General features: G+C 38.1%; 1 protein-coding gene across 1 annotated transcript in view; it reads right to left on the bottom strand.

Moving 5' to 3' along the window:
* Window positions 1-4,524: 4,524 nt before the first annotated feature.
* SLC2A2 (solute carrier family 2 member 2) overlaps window positions 4,525-21,737 on the bottom strand; it is a 34,054-nt gene continuing 16,841 nt past the window's right edge. Inside the window, exons 4-11 of the mRNA XM_043473746.1 lie at window positions 21,251-21,375; window positions 18,005-18,120; window positions 16,909-17,071; window positions 16,264-16,451; window positions 12,787-12,891; window positions 9,115-9,216; window positions 8,282-8,485; window positions 4,525-8,194 (exon numbers count right to left, since the gene is read on the bottom strand). Coding sequence (XP_043329681.1) covers window positions 7,994-8,194; window positions 8,282-8,485; window positions 9,115-9,216; window positions 12,787-12,891; window positions 16,264-16,451; window positions 16,909-17,071; window positions 18,005-18,120; window positions 21,251-21,375 — 1,204 coding nt within the window. The 3' untranslated portion in view covers window positions 4,525-7,993. The remainder of the gene's footprint in view (window positions 8,195-8,281; window positions 8,486-9,114; window positions 9,217-12,786; window positions 12,892-16,263; window positions 16,452-16,908; window positions 17,072-18,004; window positions 18,121-21,250; window positions 21,376-21,737) is intronic.

The raw sequence follows: 21,737 nt of genomic DNA, 5'->3' as shown, positions 1-21,737 counted from the left end.
TCTGACTTTATGTGACCCCATGAACTGTAGCGAGCGCACCAGGCTTCTCTGTCCATCACCAACTCCCAGAGCTTGCTCAAACTTATGTCCATTGAGTCAGTGATGTCATCCAACCATCTCATCCTCTGTCATCCCCTTCGCCTCTGGCAATAATAAATTCCAGAGTCGGCCACACGTATTTCCCACAATCCTTTTTCTTTTACAGAATGTTCTATTTTTTTTTTTTTTTTTAAAGTGAAGAGTAGAATCCTTTAAGAAATTGATGGGTAGGTGCTTTGGGAAGTTCTTAGGTCTGGAAGACTACACCAGAGGGACTTCTCTTGTGGCCCAGTGGTCAAGAATCTGCCTTGCAGTGCAGAGTATGAAGGTTTGATCTTTGGTTGGAGAACTAAGATCCCACATGCTGCAGAGCAACCAAGCCTGTGTGCTACAACTAGAATCTATGTGTTGCAATGAAAGATTCCACCATGACACAGTGAAGATCCTGCATGCCGCAACTAAGACCCAACTAGACCAAATAAATAAACGTTCTTTTTTTTAAAAAAAAAAAGACTGCACCAGCAAAAGTAAACAAAAATGGGCTACATTTTCATTCTTCAAAATAGAATATTAAAGCATGTTAATTCCTCCAAGACAAGTTGGTCCTGTTTCTACTTCCAGCCCTCCCTCATTGTGTCTTTTCTTTTTCTCTCCTGGAGGTAAAAGTTCCTTACCATTTGTTATATGCTGAATGTTTATGTCTCCTTTAATTCATATGTTGACATTCTAACCCTGAAGTGACTCTGCTTAGAGATGGGGCCTCTGAGGAGGTGATAAAGGTTAAATGAGGTCATAAGGGTAAGCCCCTAATTTGATAGAGCTGATGCCCTTATAAGAAGAGGAAAACACACTAGAAGCCTTTCTGCCTTGTGAAGAGAAGTGACCATCTGCCAGCCAGAAAGAGAGCCCTCACTAGGAACCAAATTAGCTGGCACCTTAATCTTGGACTTCTTAGCTACTAGAACTGTGAGAAATTTCTGTTGTTGAACTTACACAGTCTATGGTATTTTGTTATGGCCATCTGAGAAGACAAATACATCATCTGAGGACTAAATTGTGTACACATTTCATACTGCATTTCAGTTAAAATTTAAAAAAAATTATTGTACCTTGCAAAATCCTATAATTTAAGCAAAATCTGTGCTATCTTTATTTTCATTTCACATTAAGAGCAAATGATTGAAACTTTAGAGGATTGTGTAAACTGCCCAAGATGACTCAGCTGATAATTCTATAGTCAGGGTTTAGCGTTAGGGTGCAATTGATTTATAGGTGTTGGTTCAGGAATCGATGATCTTCAGGATTCCTGCTCAGGGTAGGAGCTCATCTAGTACTTTCTCTGCAGAAAATGGAGAGTCAACCTTATATAAGCAACCTCAACTTTTTTAGTCTTTGTCTCAAAATGTCTTCATATCATTTTTCATTTTTAAATTTTTCTCTCACCTGTCTCCTCCTTTCTAATATCACTGCCTATAATTTTTTATGCTAAACTTTCCCATGCTTCACTTATCCTCTCTCATGTGTCTTAAAATTCTCTATTTCTCTTTTCCCTTAGTTGGTAAACACATTCACGCATCCCTGTGTTGTAATAAAGTCCTGTATTGTTCTGCAAACTGCAGACCCATTTTTCCTTTTCTTCTCACCATCTATTTCTGAAAGAAGGTTAATTCCCCCCACATTTTTTTAGCCTATTATAAGCATAATATACATGCACAGTGAAGGAAACTTGGACCACATGCTCTCACACACATACATACAAACATACACGCCGGAACACCAACCCCAACCGTAATCCTAACCTAGCTGAATCCTGTCATCTATCCATAAGCACTAACTACTGTACTTCTTCCTTTTCCTCTCTCTCCTCTCTCTTCTCCTTCCCTTTCTACCCTTCTTTACTCTCTCAGCCTCTCTCATCTATCTAAAATATATTTGGTATGTATAATCTCATACACTTTTGTGCTGTGTAGCATTTTATCATTGATTCAATAGTTTACATTAAAATATTTATTGTTATGTAATAATTTTTTATTTTTATAAAGTAATGCATATCTATAGTTTAAAGGTCAAATAATAGTACAGGCTTATATTACATATATTTGAAAAATACACAATAAGTTCTTGCCCCAGCCTTCTTCAACCATGAATTTTCTCATAGGTGAATATTTGAAAAATTTTTGTAGTTGCTGCTATTTAGTTGCTAAGTTGTGTCTGACTCTTTTGCAACCCTATGGATTGTAGCCCACCAGGCTCCTCTGTCCATGGGATTTTCCCGGCGAGAATACTGGAGTGGGTTGCCATTTCCTCCTTCAGGGGATCTTTCCAACCCAGGGATTGAACCTGCATCTCCTGTGTCTCTGGCATTGGCAGGTGGATTCTTTATCACTGAGCCACCAGGGAAGCCCCTTGAAAATTTTTTAATTGTTTCTTAAAGCTTTAATTTCCACGTTCAAGTTCATATGTTGTATTGTTTGGGTCTCATCAGAAGCAGCTGGCCCACTGCAAAGGAGTGGTTAAAGAAGCTTAATAAAGAAAGAGTTTACAAAGGAGGAGGCCAAGTTAAGGAACAGCAAGGGATGGTCAAGTACCTGGGACTAGTAGTAGTAGAACTCACGGTAGTATGATGCCATTACCAACTCTAGGATTAACAGAGGCAAGATTTGGGGGAATGATTACCAGAACCCAGTAATGAGTGTAACTGGAGCTGTACAGAAGCTGTGGCCATAAGTGGAGGAAAATAGTCACTGCCCACGGAGAGGGAGGCTGGAAGCTGAAGGAAACAATAGCCTGCCTGCTCCCTCTTCTTATCCTTCCATTTCCCACCAGGGCAGCCCAGTAAGCAAACTCAACTAGAAGCAAAAGACAAGGAACCTAGATGATACAGTCTGAAGAGACCAGCCTTCTGAGTCACAGAGCAGGGTACAATGGGTAAACATCCCGTTGCCAGCACATAGCCTCATATGGATATTTTTTGCTTTATAGATTTTGGTGGCTATGTGTCAACAACCTACTGTGTTAATTATCATTGAGCTTTTCCTCACAATTCCTCACCTTTCTTTTCCACATATCTCATAATACAGTACTATTATAAATTTTATTTGAAAATGAGAATTGTAACAATATCCAGTGTTTTACATAATTGTGTAAATACTTGTTCACCATTGAGTTAAGTAGTGCACCAGGACATTTCTTTTCTATGTTGCTCCCTGCCCCCACTCTCTCCCCAGGAATTCATAGTCGCCTCGAATTTGCATTTGTTTAGTTTCCTATGTGTTTGGCACTATTCTTTTTTCCTAAAGGTTCCAAATTATTCCTCATATGGACAAACACGTCAGAGAATATTTTAGTTCTGTTTTCCCCCGGAACCTTCTTTTTCTTGCTTCAGTCTGAACTGGTTGTTTCCTAGGCCCTGGTGCTTGCCGTCACCTATGACTCATGCCCTGAGACTTATCTTTCATTCTCCCCTTTTGCTGAACTCCATGTCTTTCGCTCTCAGTTTTTCCCCTCTTTCTCTCTCTTTTTGGCACAGTACACATTCCTCTTGCTTCAGGAGAGAAGGTACAGAACAGGTAAATTTTTGAGTCTTGCATGTCTGGAAATATACTTAATTCTACTTTTACGCTCAACTGATAGTACATCTGGGAACAGAATTCTAGGCTGAAAATCATTCTCCCTTAGAATTTTGTAGGTATTGTTCCACAGCCTTTCAGCTTTCATAGCTGCTGTTCAGATATGACATGCTTTTATGAATCCTGTTTCTTTGTATGTGACCTGTCTTTACTTTCTAGATGCTTTTATATGTACTTTTTATTTGCTAGTGTTCTTAAATTTCATGATGAAAATTTAGAAATAAGAAAATGAATAATTTCATCAAAAATGGTTATGGTGAGTAACAAATTACTACGGTAATTAAATGCTATTGGATAAATAGAGCATAGCAATTTAAAATGTATATATATTTTGAAAAGTTATATCCTTTGCAGCTATTTAAGTGTATGATGAAAAATTTTAGATGCCAACTAAAAAATTTTAAAACCACGAACTTACAGTTTTTCCTATTCTGTCCCTTGTACCATAAACTATTTGTTTTTAAAGTTTAGTCTCATTATGAGAATTCAGGTGATTGAAGATAGGGGCCATGTTTTTTAAGCTTTGTATCTTTTACAAAACTTTCATAAAGTGTTGTGTTCATAATAGGAGCTCAATCAAATATTTACTGAATTAAAGCATTTCTATTTTCATCAGAGGGAGTCCTTCATTCCTCTTCAACTGTTCTCACCTAGCCTACCGGTTAGTTTTTCCTACTAAACTGATAATCAAACAACTGCTTGATGGAAATAAAATTTGGATTTAAAACACAACTCACATATTATCTTTAAAATGAGAACAGGAAAGATACTGTGAGAAGGAAATGATTATATGCAGTAAACCAATACCAATTTTCTTAAATGTGGTTATTTTCTACATAAAATAAAGTAACACAACTATTGGAAATATATTTATTGACATCAAACTGCAGTGTATATACACTCATAACTAAAACCAGTGCATTTTCATGATGATTCTTTCTAACGTGCACCCAACTAGAAAGCGGTAAAAGCACCAGCAGATGGCTCAAGAGTGATTGGCAGTAAACCCTTTCTCCTCAGATCACTAATACACAATTGTAATGAAAAATTATATTTTTTCACACTTTACTCAACACCTTTCCTTAGGACACTGTAAGCACAAGATACTGCCCAACATTGCTTTGTTTGCTATGTATACAATAATAAGCTAGCAACAAATATTTATGTACACTAGTTTATACACTTTAGTAATTATTTTTACACCTTTTTAGGTAATCTAATATTTTAAATGTTTTTAATTTTATTTCCATATTTATTTGACTGTGCCAGATCTTCGCTGTAGCACACAGAATCTTTGATCTTCATTGCGGGACACAGAATCTTTTAGTTTCGGCATGTGGGATCTAGTTCCCTCATTCCTAGGGATGGAACCCAGGCCCCTGCACTGCGAGCACGGAGTCAGCCCCTGGACCACCAGAGAAGTTCTCATTTTTGCAGTTTTTGCATCTTATCAAGAAGGCTTGGCCTTGTCCTGTGATTTAATCCTGTTGTTACATTTATATATGATACTTAGCATTTTATTTTGTATTTAGCTTTATCCAAAGAAATAATACTACATATAGACCTCTTAAAAATAACTTAGGCAAAAGCAAATTTAAAAAATACAAGAAAAACTCTTATACCCTACTTAGAAATATCAAGTATGAGTTTAAGTATTAGACAGCCTAATATTCCTCCTCATTCTTACAATTCCCTTGTCATTGTGGGATTGTTGCTGGAAGTAAGAAAATATTGCATTTATAAAAATTTTTTTATTCAAAAGAAAAATATTGAAACTATCTTATATGTGATAGTTCTGCGTCCTAACAGTATTGTCATGAATACTAACTTTAGGTAACATTTGTTGAGTGCCCTCTTTGTACCAGGCACTCTGCTTAGTACTTTATGTTTAATCCTCACAGCTCTCTGAGGTAGGTATATTATTGAGTGCATTTTATTTACAAAGTCCTTTACATTGAGGTGATAGAAGGCAAGAAATGCAGATGATTTTCCTGAACTCCTCAACAGACTGAGCTCCTTGAGGCGAGGCATTCTCTTACTGTGTCTCAGCGTGCATGACGGTGCTAACCCTGTAGAAGGGAGTGGGGAAGAGGAACTAAGAGGAGAGCCCTGCTTTGGTGTCAGGACAGTGGACAATACTAGATGTGGCAGATGAAGGACCGGATCATGCTCCGAGCAAGTTAAGAGAAGATCGCATTTGTAAAGATGTTCGACTATGAAAACGACTCCACAAAAATGATAGTGTACTATGAAAATTAAGCATTCAAACTCACATCTAATTTCCCCGGGATTAAATCTAATTAATTAGTGCCAACTTTATTATATATTATGATGAATATTGCTGAGAACCTAGGAGTTTTTATTATGTTAAGCTAGTTCCTTTGTTTCAGTATGAAGCTTTAACCGCTTATTTCATCTGAATGTTTCTTTTCAACTCACTTGTATCTTTGCAAGGAAAAAATTATGAAAGGGAAACAATATATGCTATTTATATTTCTCTGAGGCAGAAAACTTCAGGGTCTGAATTTTGAGTATTTGTGGTCAGTCAGAAAAATTAATCAAAATTTAAAAGGGGTCTTGTGCGTTCTTTATATAAACTCTAATTTGTTGTTTTTCAGTCACTAAGTCGTGTCTGACTCTTTGCGACCCCACGGACTATAGCCAATCAGGCTCCTCTGTCCATGGGGTTCTCTAGGCAAGAAAACTGGAGGGGTAGCTATTTCTTTCTCTAGGGGATCTTCCTGACTAGGGGATTAAACCAGCATCTCCTGCATTGGCAGGCAGATTCTTTACCACTGAGTCATCAGGGAAGTCCTAAACACTTACTACTTTATTCTACATGAGATCAGGAATAGTGATTCGAATAAATCACATCCATCACCTATACATATGTTAAATTTCTTTACTGGTGCAACTTTGGGCTTCTCAAAAGCCACCAGCATCCTGAAGAAGACAGGAGCCACGGGATGAGGCATTTTCCTGCTTCTGCCCGACTCCAAGTCCCTACTTTTTTTAATTTTAACTGAGTTCACAGTTTAGAAAAAAAGGTCTACCAAACTATTTAAGCTCACTTTGTGTCCTGTAACAGCTAAGGGAAGATAGTTGATCCCAAATTGGCCAAGAAGAAACAAAAATCAAAGTGAGAAGAAATAATTTCATGTTGCTTGGAATGTCAAGTTACATAAAGGTAAACAACTTTGGTCAAAGGAAAAAAAAAAAAAAAACCCTTAAGTGTTCAGTATTTTTTTCCCACTCTTAGAAAGAACTTTTTAAGAAGTGCCTTTCTCTTCCATACATTAAAGCCAATGTAAAGAGGATTGATTCAGTGTTCTACTTTGTGAGGAAGAGCCTGGAGATATTTCAGCTCCCTGCTAAGCCTTTGGTATCCTTCAGAACTGTATTTCCATAGTTGCAAAATTGACTAAGTGAAAGTCTGTTTAATCATCTGTGTAGTTCCAATTTGTCTACATAGGTAAAAGCACTTAGTGTTTGTGTACAATAAATGTTCGCAATCGTAACAGAATAGCTTAGATAGCTCCATATACTGCCAAGGCAAAAAAGGAAACACCAAAAAGAATGATTGCTTTGTGTTTGGGAACTCAGTCTTTCCAGGAAAATTAAATAAGGATTTTGATCAAGGCTGAAATTCAATGTTTTTGAATTTTCAGGAGGACACCCTCAGGATCTTCCAACCCTACCTTTTCAACCTATTTTAAAACATAATAGTTCAGAAAATATTTTTTAACAAACAGAGCAATCTTTTACTTCCAATTTCTTATGTTAGACTGCTATATCTTATTTGAAGTTTGAGGAGATAAACAAATGTTTGATTTATCACTGTTTGACTGTATTTTATAACACAACTCAGAAAACCAGACTGTGGTCAATAAAAAAGCAAAACAAAATATAGCTCAAGGGATTGAGCCAGTAAGGAATTAGCACAAGTTTGTGATAGTTGTTATTATTAACTGATAACCCATGCTAAATGACCAGGCTTTTTAGTGTTTAATTTCACAAAAACCATTTGGTCTTCAAAGTAACAAAAAAAATTTTTTTTGGTACTAAATGTACTTACCAGTTAGTGTAACAAAATGAGCTAGATTTTTTGGTTTTCTTATAGTCTTACCACCCAACATAGAGTCTCTAAGTTAAAAGAAAAAATACTTTTTTGTAATATTTGATGATACTTCTGATCAGAGCCTATAAAGTCTCTATAAAAAATAACACAGTATTTCAAGATACAGATATAAAATTCTCAAAAAAATGTCATTAAAAAAAACACTGCTTTCTTCCTGTTATTGCTCATGTCAAAAAGCAGGTTATCTTTAAATGTTTTCTGTAGGTCCGAGGAATTCCATTTCTACAGCAGGTTTTGGCGTTTCAGCTGAACCCCTCTTCTTTCGGAACTCTGCTGCAATTTCCTCAAAGGATTTTCCTTTGGTTTCTGGAACTTTAAAATATGTAAACAGAGTAAAGGCCAAGACCAGACCAGCAAAAAGGAAAAACACATAAGGTCCACAGAAGTCCTGCACAGAGAATAAACAGAGTTCCAATTAGCAGCTGTTAAACCTTATCTTCTGTTCAGTAAGTTTGCACAGAATTAGGCTGCTTACCACAATGTACTGGAAACACAGGGCTATAATGAAATTGCCTGTCCAATTGCTGAACGCAGCTATTGCTAAAGCAGCAGGGCGTGGTCCTTGACTGAAAAACTCCGCCACCATGAACCAGGGGATGGGGCCTGGCCCAATTTCAAAAAAGGAGACAAAGAGGAAGATGGCTGTCATGCTCACGTAACTCATCCAAGGCAATTTATTCTGAGAAGAAAAGAAAAAGAAAAGTGGAACTGGGATCACTGACTGCTTCTTCCTTTAGCTAAGTCCTTGTTGAGTTCAGAGGGGACATAGACCTCTTCCTGATGTGCTTATGTTCAATTAAGTATAAGTTATTCTAGTTGTAGACGAGGTGTTTTGTTTTTTTTTTCCCTAGTCTGAGTCATCCTTAAATCTTTTGAGCTATAAGAAATCCTCTGGATTTCGATTTTCTCTGCCTCCTAGTCAGTCTTTTCCTGTGGAAGAAGCAAATCAAGGATCCAGTGACCTCTGCTTCTACCCATACCAAGGTCAGTATCAGGATGCGTGACACCTTGTAAAGTGGTAGAAAGGTCTAGGTACTTGTTCAAGGTCACACAAGCAGCCAAGTGGCAGAGTCAGGATTGAAACCTGGTTATTATACAGCCTGCGTCTCTGGGTGACAAGCACCATTTACTTGCTGATGTTCAGTCTTTAAACCCTGAAGCTAATTCTCTTTTTCTTTACATTTCTCTTTTGTTTTATATGCTGTTCCTCTTGCTTTATTTCATTAAGTAAGTCTCAGATGTTTAACATGGGGCTCAGAAGTGCTATCATCAGGTAACCAAAAATCTCAGTGCAGGCACGGGACTCACCAGGAGCACAAGTCCCACCGACATGAAGATGGCGCAAACAAACATTCCACTCATTCCAGTTAGGAACAGGGAGCGTCGCCCTGCCTTCTCCACAAGGAACACCTAGGAAAGTTTTTAAACATACTGGCTTTATACTTAAATAGTTTCTACTGCCAAAGAGATCTTTTAAATTTATACAGCTGAAAAGAAGCCATTCTATTATCCCATTTTGCAGATGTGGAATTAAGGAGAGAAGTGACTCTTGCCCAGAAAGGTAGAACTAGTCTCAGTGACCAGAGATGATTAACAGATACTGTCTTCCTTTTGTCACGTTGATTTGAACAGGTCATTCTAGAGAAAGAGCCATAGCATTATCACCACCTGATGTTTATCACTTTGGGTGCAATAGTTTGAGACTAGACATCTTGGATGTTCAGTATTTCCTCTACCCTTAAAATATGAAGGGTCTACATAAAAATGACATTAATTTCCCTTATGATAATTATCCTAAGTTATAATTAAAAGCATTTGAGCACTGCAGACTTCTGAAACGGTACAATTATTGATGTGTCAACAATCATCATCCAACTTCCTTACTACAAACAAAGTCAAATTGTGACCACTCAGGGGAAACATACAAAATTTGATCATCTTACCAAAGAGTCAGGTCTATATTTTTTTGGTGAGCCTGAAAGTACTTGGTCTTGGTAATGAACTATCCACTTGGAAAGATAAGACTTTAAAGCAAAAGGCTAAAGTGTTTTTTATCCTATTTAGGAGACTCGGCATCAATTCCTTTGGGTCGGGATCTTTGCACTAATGGTTAAGATTTACAATTAGCAAGGACCAGAGTTTGCTGAATAGACTCTGGCTCGATTCTTGGAATACTGCCAAGGTTGGTGAGTCACACACACAAAAATTACCTGTCATAATTTCTCACTTGGCTGTTCTCATAAATCTATCAGTAAATCAATAGCAATCCAATATTCTTAGTGCAGTGAGCTTTGGCTCTGAAAATATCGGAAATATTTCTTTTCACTTACAGTGAAAACCCCTTTTTTCTCAGGCTTTCAGATCACTCCAGAGTGGTAAGCAAGGAATCCATATTTAACTGTTGAGAATGAAGTGGGAAAAACAAACCTTCCTCTAGTTCATAAAATTCCTCTCTATATTTTGACTCTCTCTATATTATGACTTTTAAAGTTGATTTGATGACACCATGTCAAGCCGCCAATGAAACTGGAGCAGTTCTTTGGCGAAAAGGGCTTTCATTATGCCTGTTTCTTCTGTTTCTGAGCAAGTATTACTGATAGGATTATAAATTCTAAAACTACATGCCTTGGAAATTGAGTCAGACTCCCTTGGGGCCAGGTGAGCACTGATACAGGGTGAGACTTGGTCAGGGCTTAGAGACCGGGATGCCTGACCTTAACTTCCATTCTCCCCACAGACAGCGTGCAGCACTTAGATCCTCGATGCCTACTTGGAGGCGCTCTTTCTCCTCTAGACCCATGCTGTCTTTCAGTTTGCTTCATATTTCTTTCTGTTTTGTTTTCTCACTCAAGATTACAGGTTTCCATCTATTGGATCATTAGTGTAAAAAAAATACAGAATATGGAACATCATTCAGCATCGAGTTTATAAAGTCTCTCTCTCCCAATACTCATTCAGGGAAAAAAAAATGGATTATATTCCCTCCAAATTGTTGAAACATTCCTATGTTATCGTATATATTCCTATTTGCACATCGTTATTTGAATGGATACATGGAATTCGGTAACACTGGCTGATTTTGGCAAGAGAATCTGGATGACTGAGAGGTTATCCTTTTTGTATTTCTTTGAACTTTAAAACTTTTCAAAAATAAATATAATTAAAAGCGTTAAATATTATTTGTAGTCCTGGAGGGTTCATTAGATGACTGATTAGAGTTGATTTTTTAAAATTATGTCACACCTGCAAAAATGTTCACAGAATAAAAGGATGAGTTCTGAAAAGGTATATTCAAAATAATCAGAACACTATTTTCGGAACAACTCCTCCCACTCTATGGAGTTGGTAGGGTTGGATGGGTGAACAACAATGGAATTCTATAGTAGTTTTCTTTTCAGGCATTCTTTGAGTTTGGATTCCCTGATCTTGATAACTTGATTCTTCACATAGCAAATCCTGTTACACATAAAATATTTTAATCACAATCTCTATATGAGAAAAATATGTTGAAGTGGGATTTGCAAAAATATTATCTCAGGAGACAAAGGAATGCAAATAGTTGCTAGGATTTCTTCCCAGTACCAATCCTTTATTGATTTTAGAGTGGCCTTTTGGATTGAACAAGCATTAACTCTAAAGGCATAAGCACTGGTGTTCCCTTATCATCTGTTCTTCCTTCTCTTTCCAAGGTCCAGTTCTGTTTAATGTGGTCTGGACAAACTTGCCTTTTGATCTAGGTAGCAAGGCTGTAATTATTGACCACTTTAGGTAATAGTTAAAAGTTCATGTGTGGAGAATGAAAAACAAGTGACCCCATAAACTGTAGCCTGCCAGGCTCTTCTATCCATGGGATTCTCCAGGCAAGAATACTGGAGCGGGTTGCCATTTCCTTCTCCAGGGGAACTTCCCGATCCAGGAATTGAACCCAGATCTCCTGCACTGCAGACAGATGTTTTTCAAACTGAGCTACATGAGAAGCCTCAGAGCTGCCTGGAAGCTCTGCCCAATGGCCTAACATCATAAGAATCTGCTCAATCAGTTTAATTTTGCTAGAGGCTTAGATATCTAATCAAGAGGACAATGTCTATTTTTAAAAAAATTTTTTTTCCCCTAAGATATCAGGATAAAAAATTTCAACCATGGAAGGATAGGAATCGAGGTGGAAGATCCAGTACTGATAGAAATGACAAGCTGTTTGCTAATATCAGGGGCTTCCCAGGTGGTGCTTCCCAGGTGGTGCTTCCCAGGGTGCTTCTCCGTTTCCCTGGTGGCTCAGACAGTAAAGAATCTGCCCTGGATTGGGAAGTTCCCCAAGAGAAGGGAATGGCTATTTGCTCCAGTATTCTTGCCTGGAGAAGCCCAAGGACAGAGGAGCCTGGCAGGCTACAGTGCTTGGGGTCGCGAAGAGTCGGACATGACTGAAGACTAACACTTTCACACTTTCTTTCCCAGGTGGTGCAGTGGTAAAGAATCTGCTGCCAATACAGGAGACACAAGAGGGTTCAATCCCTGAGTTGGGAAGATTCCCCTGGAGTAGGAAATGGCAACCCACCCCAGTATTCTTGCCTGAAAAATCCCAGAGGAGCCTATTGGGCTACAGTCTGTGGGATTGCAAAGAGTCAGACATGACTGAGCATGCGTACACACATTTGCTAATATTAAGGGACTTAAGCACAGAACAAAGGAGAAAAAGCCTAGGTATTTACACAAAAATACCAAGTGTCTTGTCCCCAAGTGAGTTCCTGATTCACAAGTGACATCTTTGGGAGATAGGGAGAACCACTGATCCATATGTTCAGTTATGCCTAATCTCGCTACAATGGTTGGTTATTCACATCTAGGACTCTTCCTGTGACTCACATGGTTCTATCTACACATCCAGTACATGCGGACAATAAATCACAGGTTGCTTTTATGTTACAAGGGCTTTTTTCTGGACTGAGGAACAAGCAGAATATTTATCTAGAGTATTTCACTTACAGAGACAGCAGTGAAAACTGTGTTGACAGCACCAACTCCAATGGTTGCATAAACAGGTTGGCTGATTCCAGCTGTCTGGAAAATGCTGGTTGAATAGTAAAATATCTGAAAGATAGGAATAGTTTAGCTTTAATCAAGAAGCCTGGTGCTAAGGGTTTAATGCAAGAATTATTTTAGGTTGTTTATTTTTTGAGTGTTCCAATGGAACCAGAGTTCCGAGAGATCCCAAAAGGTTTTATCATCCCTCTTCTTCCAGAAAAAGAGAAATCACAATCTTCCTTTAGTGTGTAAAACTTCCAATCATTTAAAATCTCCTTATATTCAGCTGAAAACTCTACATCTGCATCTAACTTTTTTCAGTTTTAAAACTTTCTTAAAGTTAAAATACATGCAAAAAGGTACATATATCCTTTAAGTGTACAGTTCAATTAATTTTCACAAACTAAACACACCTGTATAATCTAGATAAAAAAGAAATCATTTCCTGCCTTCTGGAAGCCCCCTAAATGTCACCCTTTTTTCAAAGGAAACTCTTTTCGACTTCAACCATTGTAGATAAATTTTCCCTAGTCTTGTACTTGATATAAGTGGAACTGCTCAATGTATATTTTATATCTGGCATCAACATTACCTTTGTGAGAATCATCCACACTGTTGTGTTTGCAGGCTGTTTATTATTGCTGCTATTTAGCATATTATTGTAGTAATATACCACAATTTAGTTACCCATTCTACTATTTACTCACCCATTCTACTATTGATGGTTATTTAGGTAGTTATCATTAGAGTGATTATGAATAGTGCTTCTATGAACGCTCCATTCTAGCACAAGCCTTTTGGTAAAATATGTACACATTTATAACTAGGAATAGAATTGTTGGATCATAGTGTATATGTGTTCTCAGCTTTGATTGAGAAAATCAAATAGTTTTCCAAAAAAGTTGTGTCAATTTGCACTCTTACCAGTGAAAAGGCAGAGGAACCAGAGCTCAAATCGCTAAACATCCATTGGATCATAAAAAAAGCAAGAGAGTTCCAGAAAAACATCTACTTCTGCTTTATTGACTATCCCAAAGCCTTTGACTGTGTGGATCACAATAAACTGTGGAAAATTCTTAAAGAGATGGGAATACCAGACCACCTGACCTGCCTCCTGAGAAATCTTTATGCAGGTTAAGAAGAAACAGAACTGGACATGGAACAACAGACTGGTTTCAAATCGGGAAAGGAGTACATCAAGGCTGTATATTGTCACCCTGCTTATTTAATTTATATGCAGAGTACACCATGAGAAATGCTGGGCTGGATGAAGTACAAACTGGAATCAAGATTGCTGGGGGAAATGTCAATAACCTCAGATATGCAGATGACACCACCCTTATGGCAGAAAGCAAAGAAGAACTAAAGAGCCTCTTGATGAAAGTGAAAGAGGAGAGTGAAAAAGTTGGCTTAAAACTCAACATTCAGAAAACTAAGATCATGACATCTGGTCCCATCACTTCATGGCAAATAGATGGGGAAACGGTGGAAACAGTGACAGACTATTTTTTTGTGCTCCCAAATCACTGCAGATGGTGACTATAGCCATGAAATTAAAAGATACTTGCTCCTTGAAAGAAAAGTTATGACCAACCTGGACAGCATATTAAAAAGCAGAGACATTACTTTGCCAACAAAGGTCTGTCTAGTCAAAGCTAAGGTTTTTCCAGTAGTCATGTATGGATGTGAGAGTTGGATTGCAAAGAAAACTGAGCGCTGAAGAATTGATGCTTTTGGACTGTGGTGTTGGAGAAAACTCTTGAGAATCTTTTGGACTGCTAGGAGATCCAACCAGTCCATCCTAAAGGAAATCAGTCCTGAATATTCATTGGAAGGACTGACGCTGAAGATGAAACTCCAATACTTTGGCCACCTGATGCAAAGAACTGACTCATTTGAAAAAGACTCTGATGCTGGGAAAGATTGAAGGCGGGGAGGAAAAGGGGAAAACAGAGGATGAGATGGTTGGATGGCATCACCGACTCAATGGACATGAGTTTGAATAAGCTCCGGGAGTTGGTGATGGACAGGGAGGCCTGGCGTGCCGCAGTCCATGGAGTCACAAAGAGTCGGACATGACTGAGCAACTTTGAACTGAACTGAACCAGTGTGTATAAGAATTTTGGTTTTCATTGCACTTAATCCAAAATTTTCCACTCATGTCAGTACAAATGGAGAAATCTGATTCACAGCCTCCTTAATAGCCTTTATTATTTAGTTACATCTTTATGTGTATAACAGTCATTTTTTTTGTTGTGTCATCCTCTGTCATTCCTTTCCTACAGCCTCGTCCTGCAGACAGGGCTGATGCAGGAGGACTGTTCAGACTGTGTTCGATGAGGAATGGATTACTCACTGCACGCTGTACTACCCAAAAGCCTCTGGTTCAACATTTCCTGGATGCCTCTAAGCCAGGCACTGGGATGGAAGCTAAAGTAGGGACACTCAGAGAGATTAAGTGTTGTGCTCTTGGATACACAGCAGAGCTGAGAGAGAGCTCAGAAAGATTTGGTCTCTGAGACCCAAAGTTATAAAGAATTAAGAGATTAAGAAAATCAGCATCAAGGATCCTTAAAGGAGGCCAGAGGTCAGAGCAGAGCATTCACCGTGTGGAATGAGGCTCAGGTCTCCTTTTGCTTCACCTCAGGGGAAATACTATCTTTGCTTCCTCTAGGTCTCTGCCCATCCATCAGTCACCCCCACAGTGTCTGTGAATCTGGAGTGGACTCACTGTAGAAGCCCATATCACAATTTTAACAGCACTGAATGGGGATAAGTAGTTTTTAAAATCTAGTTTCTTAACCAATGCTAAATTTTTTTCTTCTAGTAGCTAACCGTCAGTAAGACAATTTTAGTCTGTATAATACAAAGATTTCAAAACCTAAGAGCTAGCTAGTTTAGTACTCAGTATGTTTTTCAGTCATGTCTTTTCTATTACCCTCACTCACCAATATCATATCAGTTCCTTCTATTGTTTATTTTGTGTGCTGTCTCCCCAAACAGTGAAAATTTCTTAGATGGCAGGAAACTTCTTTGCACCAGGCTATCTGCTATACTTCATTTAAATAGATAGCAGGAACCATGAGTCCTTCTGCCTAGATTTTCTGAAATCCTAAATTTGATACTCAACTCTAGAAGCCCCTGGTAATTCAGTCTTCTTGGTATATTTATTCTCCTTTGCCCTCTTCTGTATTTATTATGACTTGCCTTTTAATCTTCATCTTAATTGACATGCAGACCACTGATCACTGACATCTTTTAAAAACTGTAAGGTAATTTTAGAAAGCAGACAAGGCAAGATAAAATTAATGCTCATTCAAGATAATTGTGATGTCAGCATTTTAACATGTCCTTTAGTTATTTAAACTTAAACTCCTGTCCTCATCTGTCTTAATTCACTTTGCTCTTAAGAGTGAGGGAGGGTGTTCTTAAACTTACCGCATTGATTCCAGAGAATTGCTGAGCCACATGCAGCATCAGTGCCACTAGAATAGGCTGTCGGTAGCTGGAACTGGTGAAGAGCTGAATTATGGAGACCTTCTTTTCATTTGATCCTTCTTCCCTCTCTTTTCTCATCTCAGTGATGTCTTTGGTGACATCATCACTTCCTCTGAGTCTTTTCAAGCCTGTCCCCCAAAATGATCAGGTTGACACAACTCAGGTCAATTGTTATGCTAATGAAAGCACTACAGTTCTGCATAGCCCATTCTACTACCTAATAGAATGGGTGTTGGAAATCCTTTCTTGTTAAATCCTGTCTTTTTATTTTTTAAGAAAGCAAAACATTTGGCTTCATCTTATTGCTCATTATCATAGAAGCATAATGCAGGAAAGGTCTGTTAGAAGTCTCTGAGTTCAATACACTGCATGTGGATTTTCTATTTGGGCTTGTGTGAATGCTTATGGTTGCAAAATGACATGTACCAGTCATATTAAGTGATCGTGCATATTCTTACGTATAATCACTGACTTCACTTGGAAAGCATTGGTACCAATTTCATGAGTATCCATTCATGTGCACTGTTTCTCATTAACTGATAATTACAAAACAATAGGAAGAAAGGAAAACCACCATAGACTTACTTTTCTTTGCTTTGGCTTCCTCATCCAGCTTGATGTAAAGGTATCTGGGGCTTTCTGGACAGAAGAAGAGCAGCAGACATTGGAGAATGGCCGGCACGGCAGACAAACCAAGCAGGATGTGCCATAGCTCGTGATTGCCCAGGATAAAGTCAAGGCCAACGATCTGAAAAGGCAGGGAGGAAGCACAGCAACTACACGTCACTTCGGATCTGCCTTCTGAAACAATTTGTTGAAAAAAGCACATTGGCTATTTGATAGTAATTCCTGACAACTTTGATTCAAGTATGCACAAGTATGCTTAAGATGGCAACTATTACTAGTATGTCTCTCCTTAACTGAATTAGGGACTCTGTTTTACAAAGAATTCATCTAGATTTGTCTTCATTAACTCCTATGGGACATTTAGGGTAGAAATCAACCAAACTTTTAAGCACACATTTGATATCTGAAACAACAGCAAAAATCATGCATAACTTTGGACGATTACGCAGAACTTAAATAGAATGGGTTACATAGATAAAGCAATTACTCTGAGAGAACTAGTTTTGTGATCCCTATTGCAAAGTAATTTATCCTCTGGATAGTCATAAGTTTGAGGTTTTGAGGACTCCCTCTGAGAACACAGGAGAGAAGGAAAGAATACAGGTAACTGAACAAGAACCGCTACTGCAATCCTTTGCATTTTAAATCTGAGCAGAAAAGATGCTCAGAAAAAAGGAAACCCAGGCAGCCAAAATTCTGAGCAGAAAAGATGCTCAGAAAAAAAGGAAACCCAGGCAGCCAAAATTTTGAAATTTTTTTCTCTTGAAATCTAAATGGAATAATTTAATTCTGGAATAGCTCCAGTAGTTAAAGACTTGGCTTACCAGGTCACCTTCAGTGCCAACTCCACTACAACTTCCAGGGGAAAAGTGAGGCGTGGATTAGTAATATTTTAACTTTGAGCTAAAAAGCCTATGTCTCTGTACCGCCACCTCCAAGACCACTTGTGGAACTGTCTTTTCCTCTGTGCTGTTCTACAGTAAGAGTGGCCACTCAGGGAGAGAGAAGTTGGGTAAAGTAGAGGATGGGTGAGGGAGGGGATGGGAGTTTTTACCTGACTAATAAGGATGCCCGTGACAACGGCCAGCTGATGAAGAGCACCAATAGCACCCCTGAGTGTGGTTGGAGCAATTTCACCAATGTACATTGGAACCAAGCCCGAAATTAGCCCTGAGTGAAACATGAACATACATGTTAAAGTGTAATCAGGATGACATCAACAGCAGTAACTTTAAGTACAGTTAGCATTCTTCCTGAGTTTATTGGAAGGAAGAGCCCTTGTCACCAACCGCAGACATGATTTATGCAAAGAATGTTGATGAGACTCTAAATGAGATTTTAGTTGGAGATATAAATAGAAGGAGATGGTTAGTCATTCATCTGGCAATTATTCATAGCATTGTCTTTATTTAGTTAAAAAATTCATGTTAATATTGAGTTTGTATCATAATGCCTTAGGTTATCTTCAGAAAAGAGACTGAAGAATGCTTTAACAATATTCTTAAAAATGTAGTAATATTCTTACTCTAAAATCATGGGATTAAAGGAAATTAGAACATATCTATGCCAACCTCTTTACTTGATAAAGGTGAGAAATGACTTACCCAAGATCACAGTGCAATAGAGTGTTAGCAGGAGAACTACAAGCCCTTCTTGAGTTTCCACAATGTGGAGGTGCCTCAAAGTCACACTTAAGAGTTGAGGGGCGGGGTGTGTAGAGAGATGTTAGGGGTTAAGGGACTCAGGGGTTCTTCCCCCAATTACTCCAACCAGAGCAACATAGCTTCTTTATTCTCTCTAAATGATGGGCTTCAGAAAAGATTTTATTTGAATAAAGACTTCTGATTCTTGCATGCGTGCTAAGTCGCTTCAGTTGTGTCTGACTCCTTGCGATCTTATGGATTGTAGCCTGCCAGTCTCCTCTGTCCATGGGATTCTCCAGGCAAGAATACTGGAGTGGGTTGCCATGTCCTCCTCCAGGGCATCTTCCCAAGCCAGGGATCGAACCCACATTTCTTATGTCTCCTGCACTGGCAAGTGGGTTCTTTACCACTAGGGCCACCTGGGAAGTCCTCTGATGCTTAAAAGAAAACAAAATTTTGCAAAGCTCTAGGCCTTTAGGACTTCTGTAGTTTTCCTAGATGCAGATGTAACCAGTCATGTTGAAAATGGTGGAGAATCTAGCCATTTGCTAAGAGCATTAAAAGATCAGAGACTAGTCAATGAGCAAAACTGAATGCAATGTTTGGCATTTTCTGAAAATAAGATTTGTCAGAGGCTTCCTCTTAGATATACTGTGGGCCTATCAAATGGAAATGTATGGTCTTTGTATAAAAGATGCTTTTGAGAATTGTTTCAATATTTTTTTAATGCTTCAAATTGTTCTCAATAGCCCATGAACATTTGCATGGCTGATACAGCATCTAAATTTCAGCTTTTACATGCAACTCTACTGTGTGGTCTGTTGATCTTAAAGAAGCAGGAGGAAAAAAATAAATAAACATTGTTTGGTCCTATTCTGGGCTGTAGCATTTTTGTTAAGTCCAAATATTATATCTCAAGAACAGAAAATGCAGATAAGCTCGCAAGTCTGAAGTCTTCAGTCTAATGCTCCCTCCAACTGAGCTATTTTGGCCACCTGGTCTAAAGTCTTATGAACCCGAAATCAAATTGTATTTTCTATTAGTCTTTATTAATTTATTTTCATTAATTTTTAGCTATTTTAATGCTCATAATAGGATCAGACATAATTTTAGAAGATGCTTGGAGAATACAAGTTACTTAGTTGTGCTGGTAATAGGTTGCTACTATTTATTTTCAATTATAACATTTATTTTCAATTTTACTAAAAATAGTTTATAATTTTTTTATATTTTTAAAATAATTTTTTATATTTTATAATTTTTTTCTTATTGTATTTCAAAAAGTAGAGAGAAAATAAAGAAGAATCTTGATTTGGACCTCTTTGATGGTGTTATTAGTTGCATTTTACAGTCAAGTGAAACTGAATTTGAGTCTTCAAAACTGTAAGAAAACAAATTTGTGTTGTCTTAAGCCACTAAGTTTGAAGTAATTCATTAGAGCAGCAAGGGGGAACTAATACCGAAGAGCAAACCGAGCCTTCTATTCAATAACTAAGGCCAGACTGAGACAGTGCCAGAATTGATGCATTCTGAATCCAAAGCTCTTCCCATAAGTGAGTTGCCTCTTTACCTGGACCAAGCTATCATTTCAGTTATTTGTATTAACATTGAAAATAACAAGAAGAGCCGTTTAATTAAATAACCTTAGACTTTTATTTTGAGCTTCCCTGGTAGCTCAGCTGGTAAAGAATCTGCCTGCAATGCAGAAGACCAGACTTGTGGTTCAACCAATCACTGAAGATGCACAGAGTTGTAGTCTTTCCTCTTTTTCAGGTAAAAGTGTTAAAAATATTTCATACAGCACTTTGTGCCCTCACCTTCCCTCTCCCACCCACAATGGTTATTGTTAGTGGCTGTGATTTGGGACAATGGGTATTACTGGGATTGAGGAGCAAAAGATTTGACTATTTTAGAGAATGGACCATCCTCCCTTTCTTCCGTCCTCTGCTGCTAAGTTGCTTCAGGAAGATTGAAGAGCTGTTTCCAAGAAATAGTGTTTCAGATATTTAGATGGGAAAAGCATCTTTCCTCCATTCTGAACTCCTCTGCCAGCTGCTTCTGCCTGAGCCCCTCTCCCTATGGCCAGCTTCATTTTAACACTTGGACCAGCCAAGTGTGGAAGCAGATAGGGTAAAGGGATGTGGCCTGAGAGATGGGCCAGAACATCAAGGTCTTTCCAGATAGGAGAGACAGAGACATCAGTAGCCGGGCAGGCCATAAGGGCAGAGTTGGGGGTTCTGGGCATAGCAGTCTTCCGGTGTCTACTGAACAGCAGGAATAATAACAACAGCTAGCTTAGTCAGATTCTATGCTGAACATTTTACACATATTCTCACAAGTGCCCCCATGAGGTAGATGTTATTATCCTTCTCATTTAACGGATAAGAACACCAAGAGCTAACTAATTTGTCTTGGAGCATATGACTAGAAATGATGTCATTGCTGTGGATAAGAACATCTCATTACAACTCCACTTACAGGTCCCAAACATCCCTCACTTAGAACTGAAACTTTGTGCTATTGCCTTTCCTTTTTGTGATGTCACCTTATGCTTAAAAAATTCCCTACATGTAACCACATCTACCTTGAGAATAATTTTCAGATGTACATATGTGTTTGTGTGGAAGGGGGTGTGTGTGTGTGTGTGCACGACTTACCACAGTAGAGTCCTGATATGCCTCTTCCTGAAATTATAAGAATGTGAGATGGTCCCAGTTTCGAAAACCCCATCAAGAGAGCTCCAACCAACGAAAGAATGTTTGCTACCAACAGGGCTTTGATTCTGAAAATTTGAAAAGCAAGGATTATAAATTTAGCATCGAAACTTGATAAACAGGATTTGCTTTCAGAGCATGCTGAGATTTTTACCAAAGAGTGATTATTTTAATTTTGTTGATAGAGTTAGTTGGGGAGTCTTAAACCATGATTGCTACTTTGATTTGTCTATGTGTTAAAGCATTAACAATACATAATATTTATAATGAGAGAATTTGGATTGCAAGTACCTAATCACATTTTGATAGAGATGATTCAATTGTTATGATGACTAGTTTGCTTTAAGATAACACTTCTGAGACCTTTTCAAATAGTTAACAATTAGTTTTCTACATGCTGACTGTTTTGAAGAATAAATGCCTGGTGATA

The sequence above is a fragment of the Cervus canadensis genome, chromosome 7, assembly GCF_019320065.1.
Source record: "Cervus canadensis isolate Bull #8, Minnesota chromosome 7, ASM1932006v1, whole genome shotgun sequence".
Classification (NCBI taxonomy): Eukaryota; Metazoa; Chordata; class Mammalia; order Artiodactyla; family Cervidae; genus Cervus; species Cervus canadensis.
The sequence above is the reverse complement of the archived record's forward strand: the minus strand, read 5'-3'. Positions and strand labels throughout refer to the sequence as shown.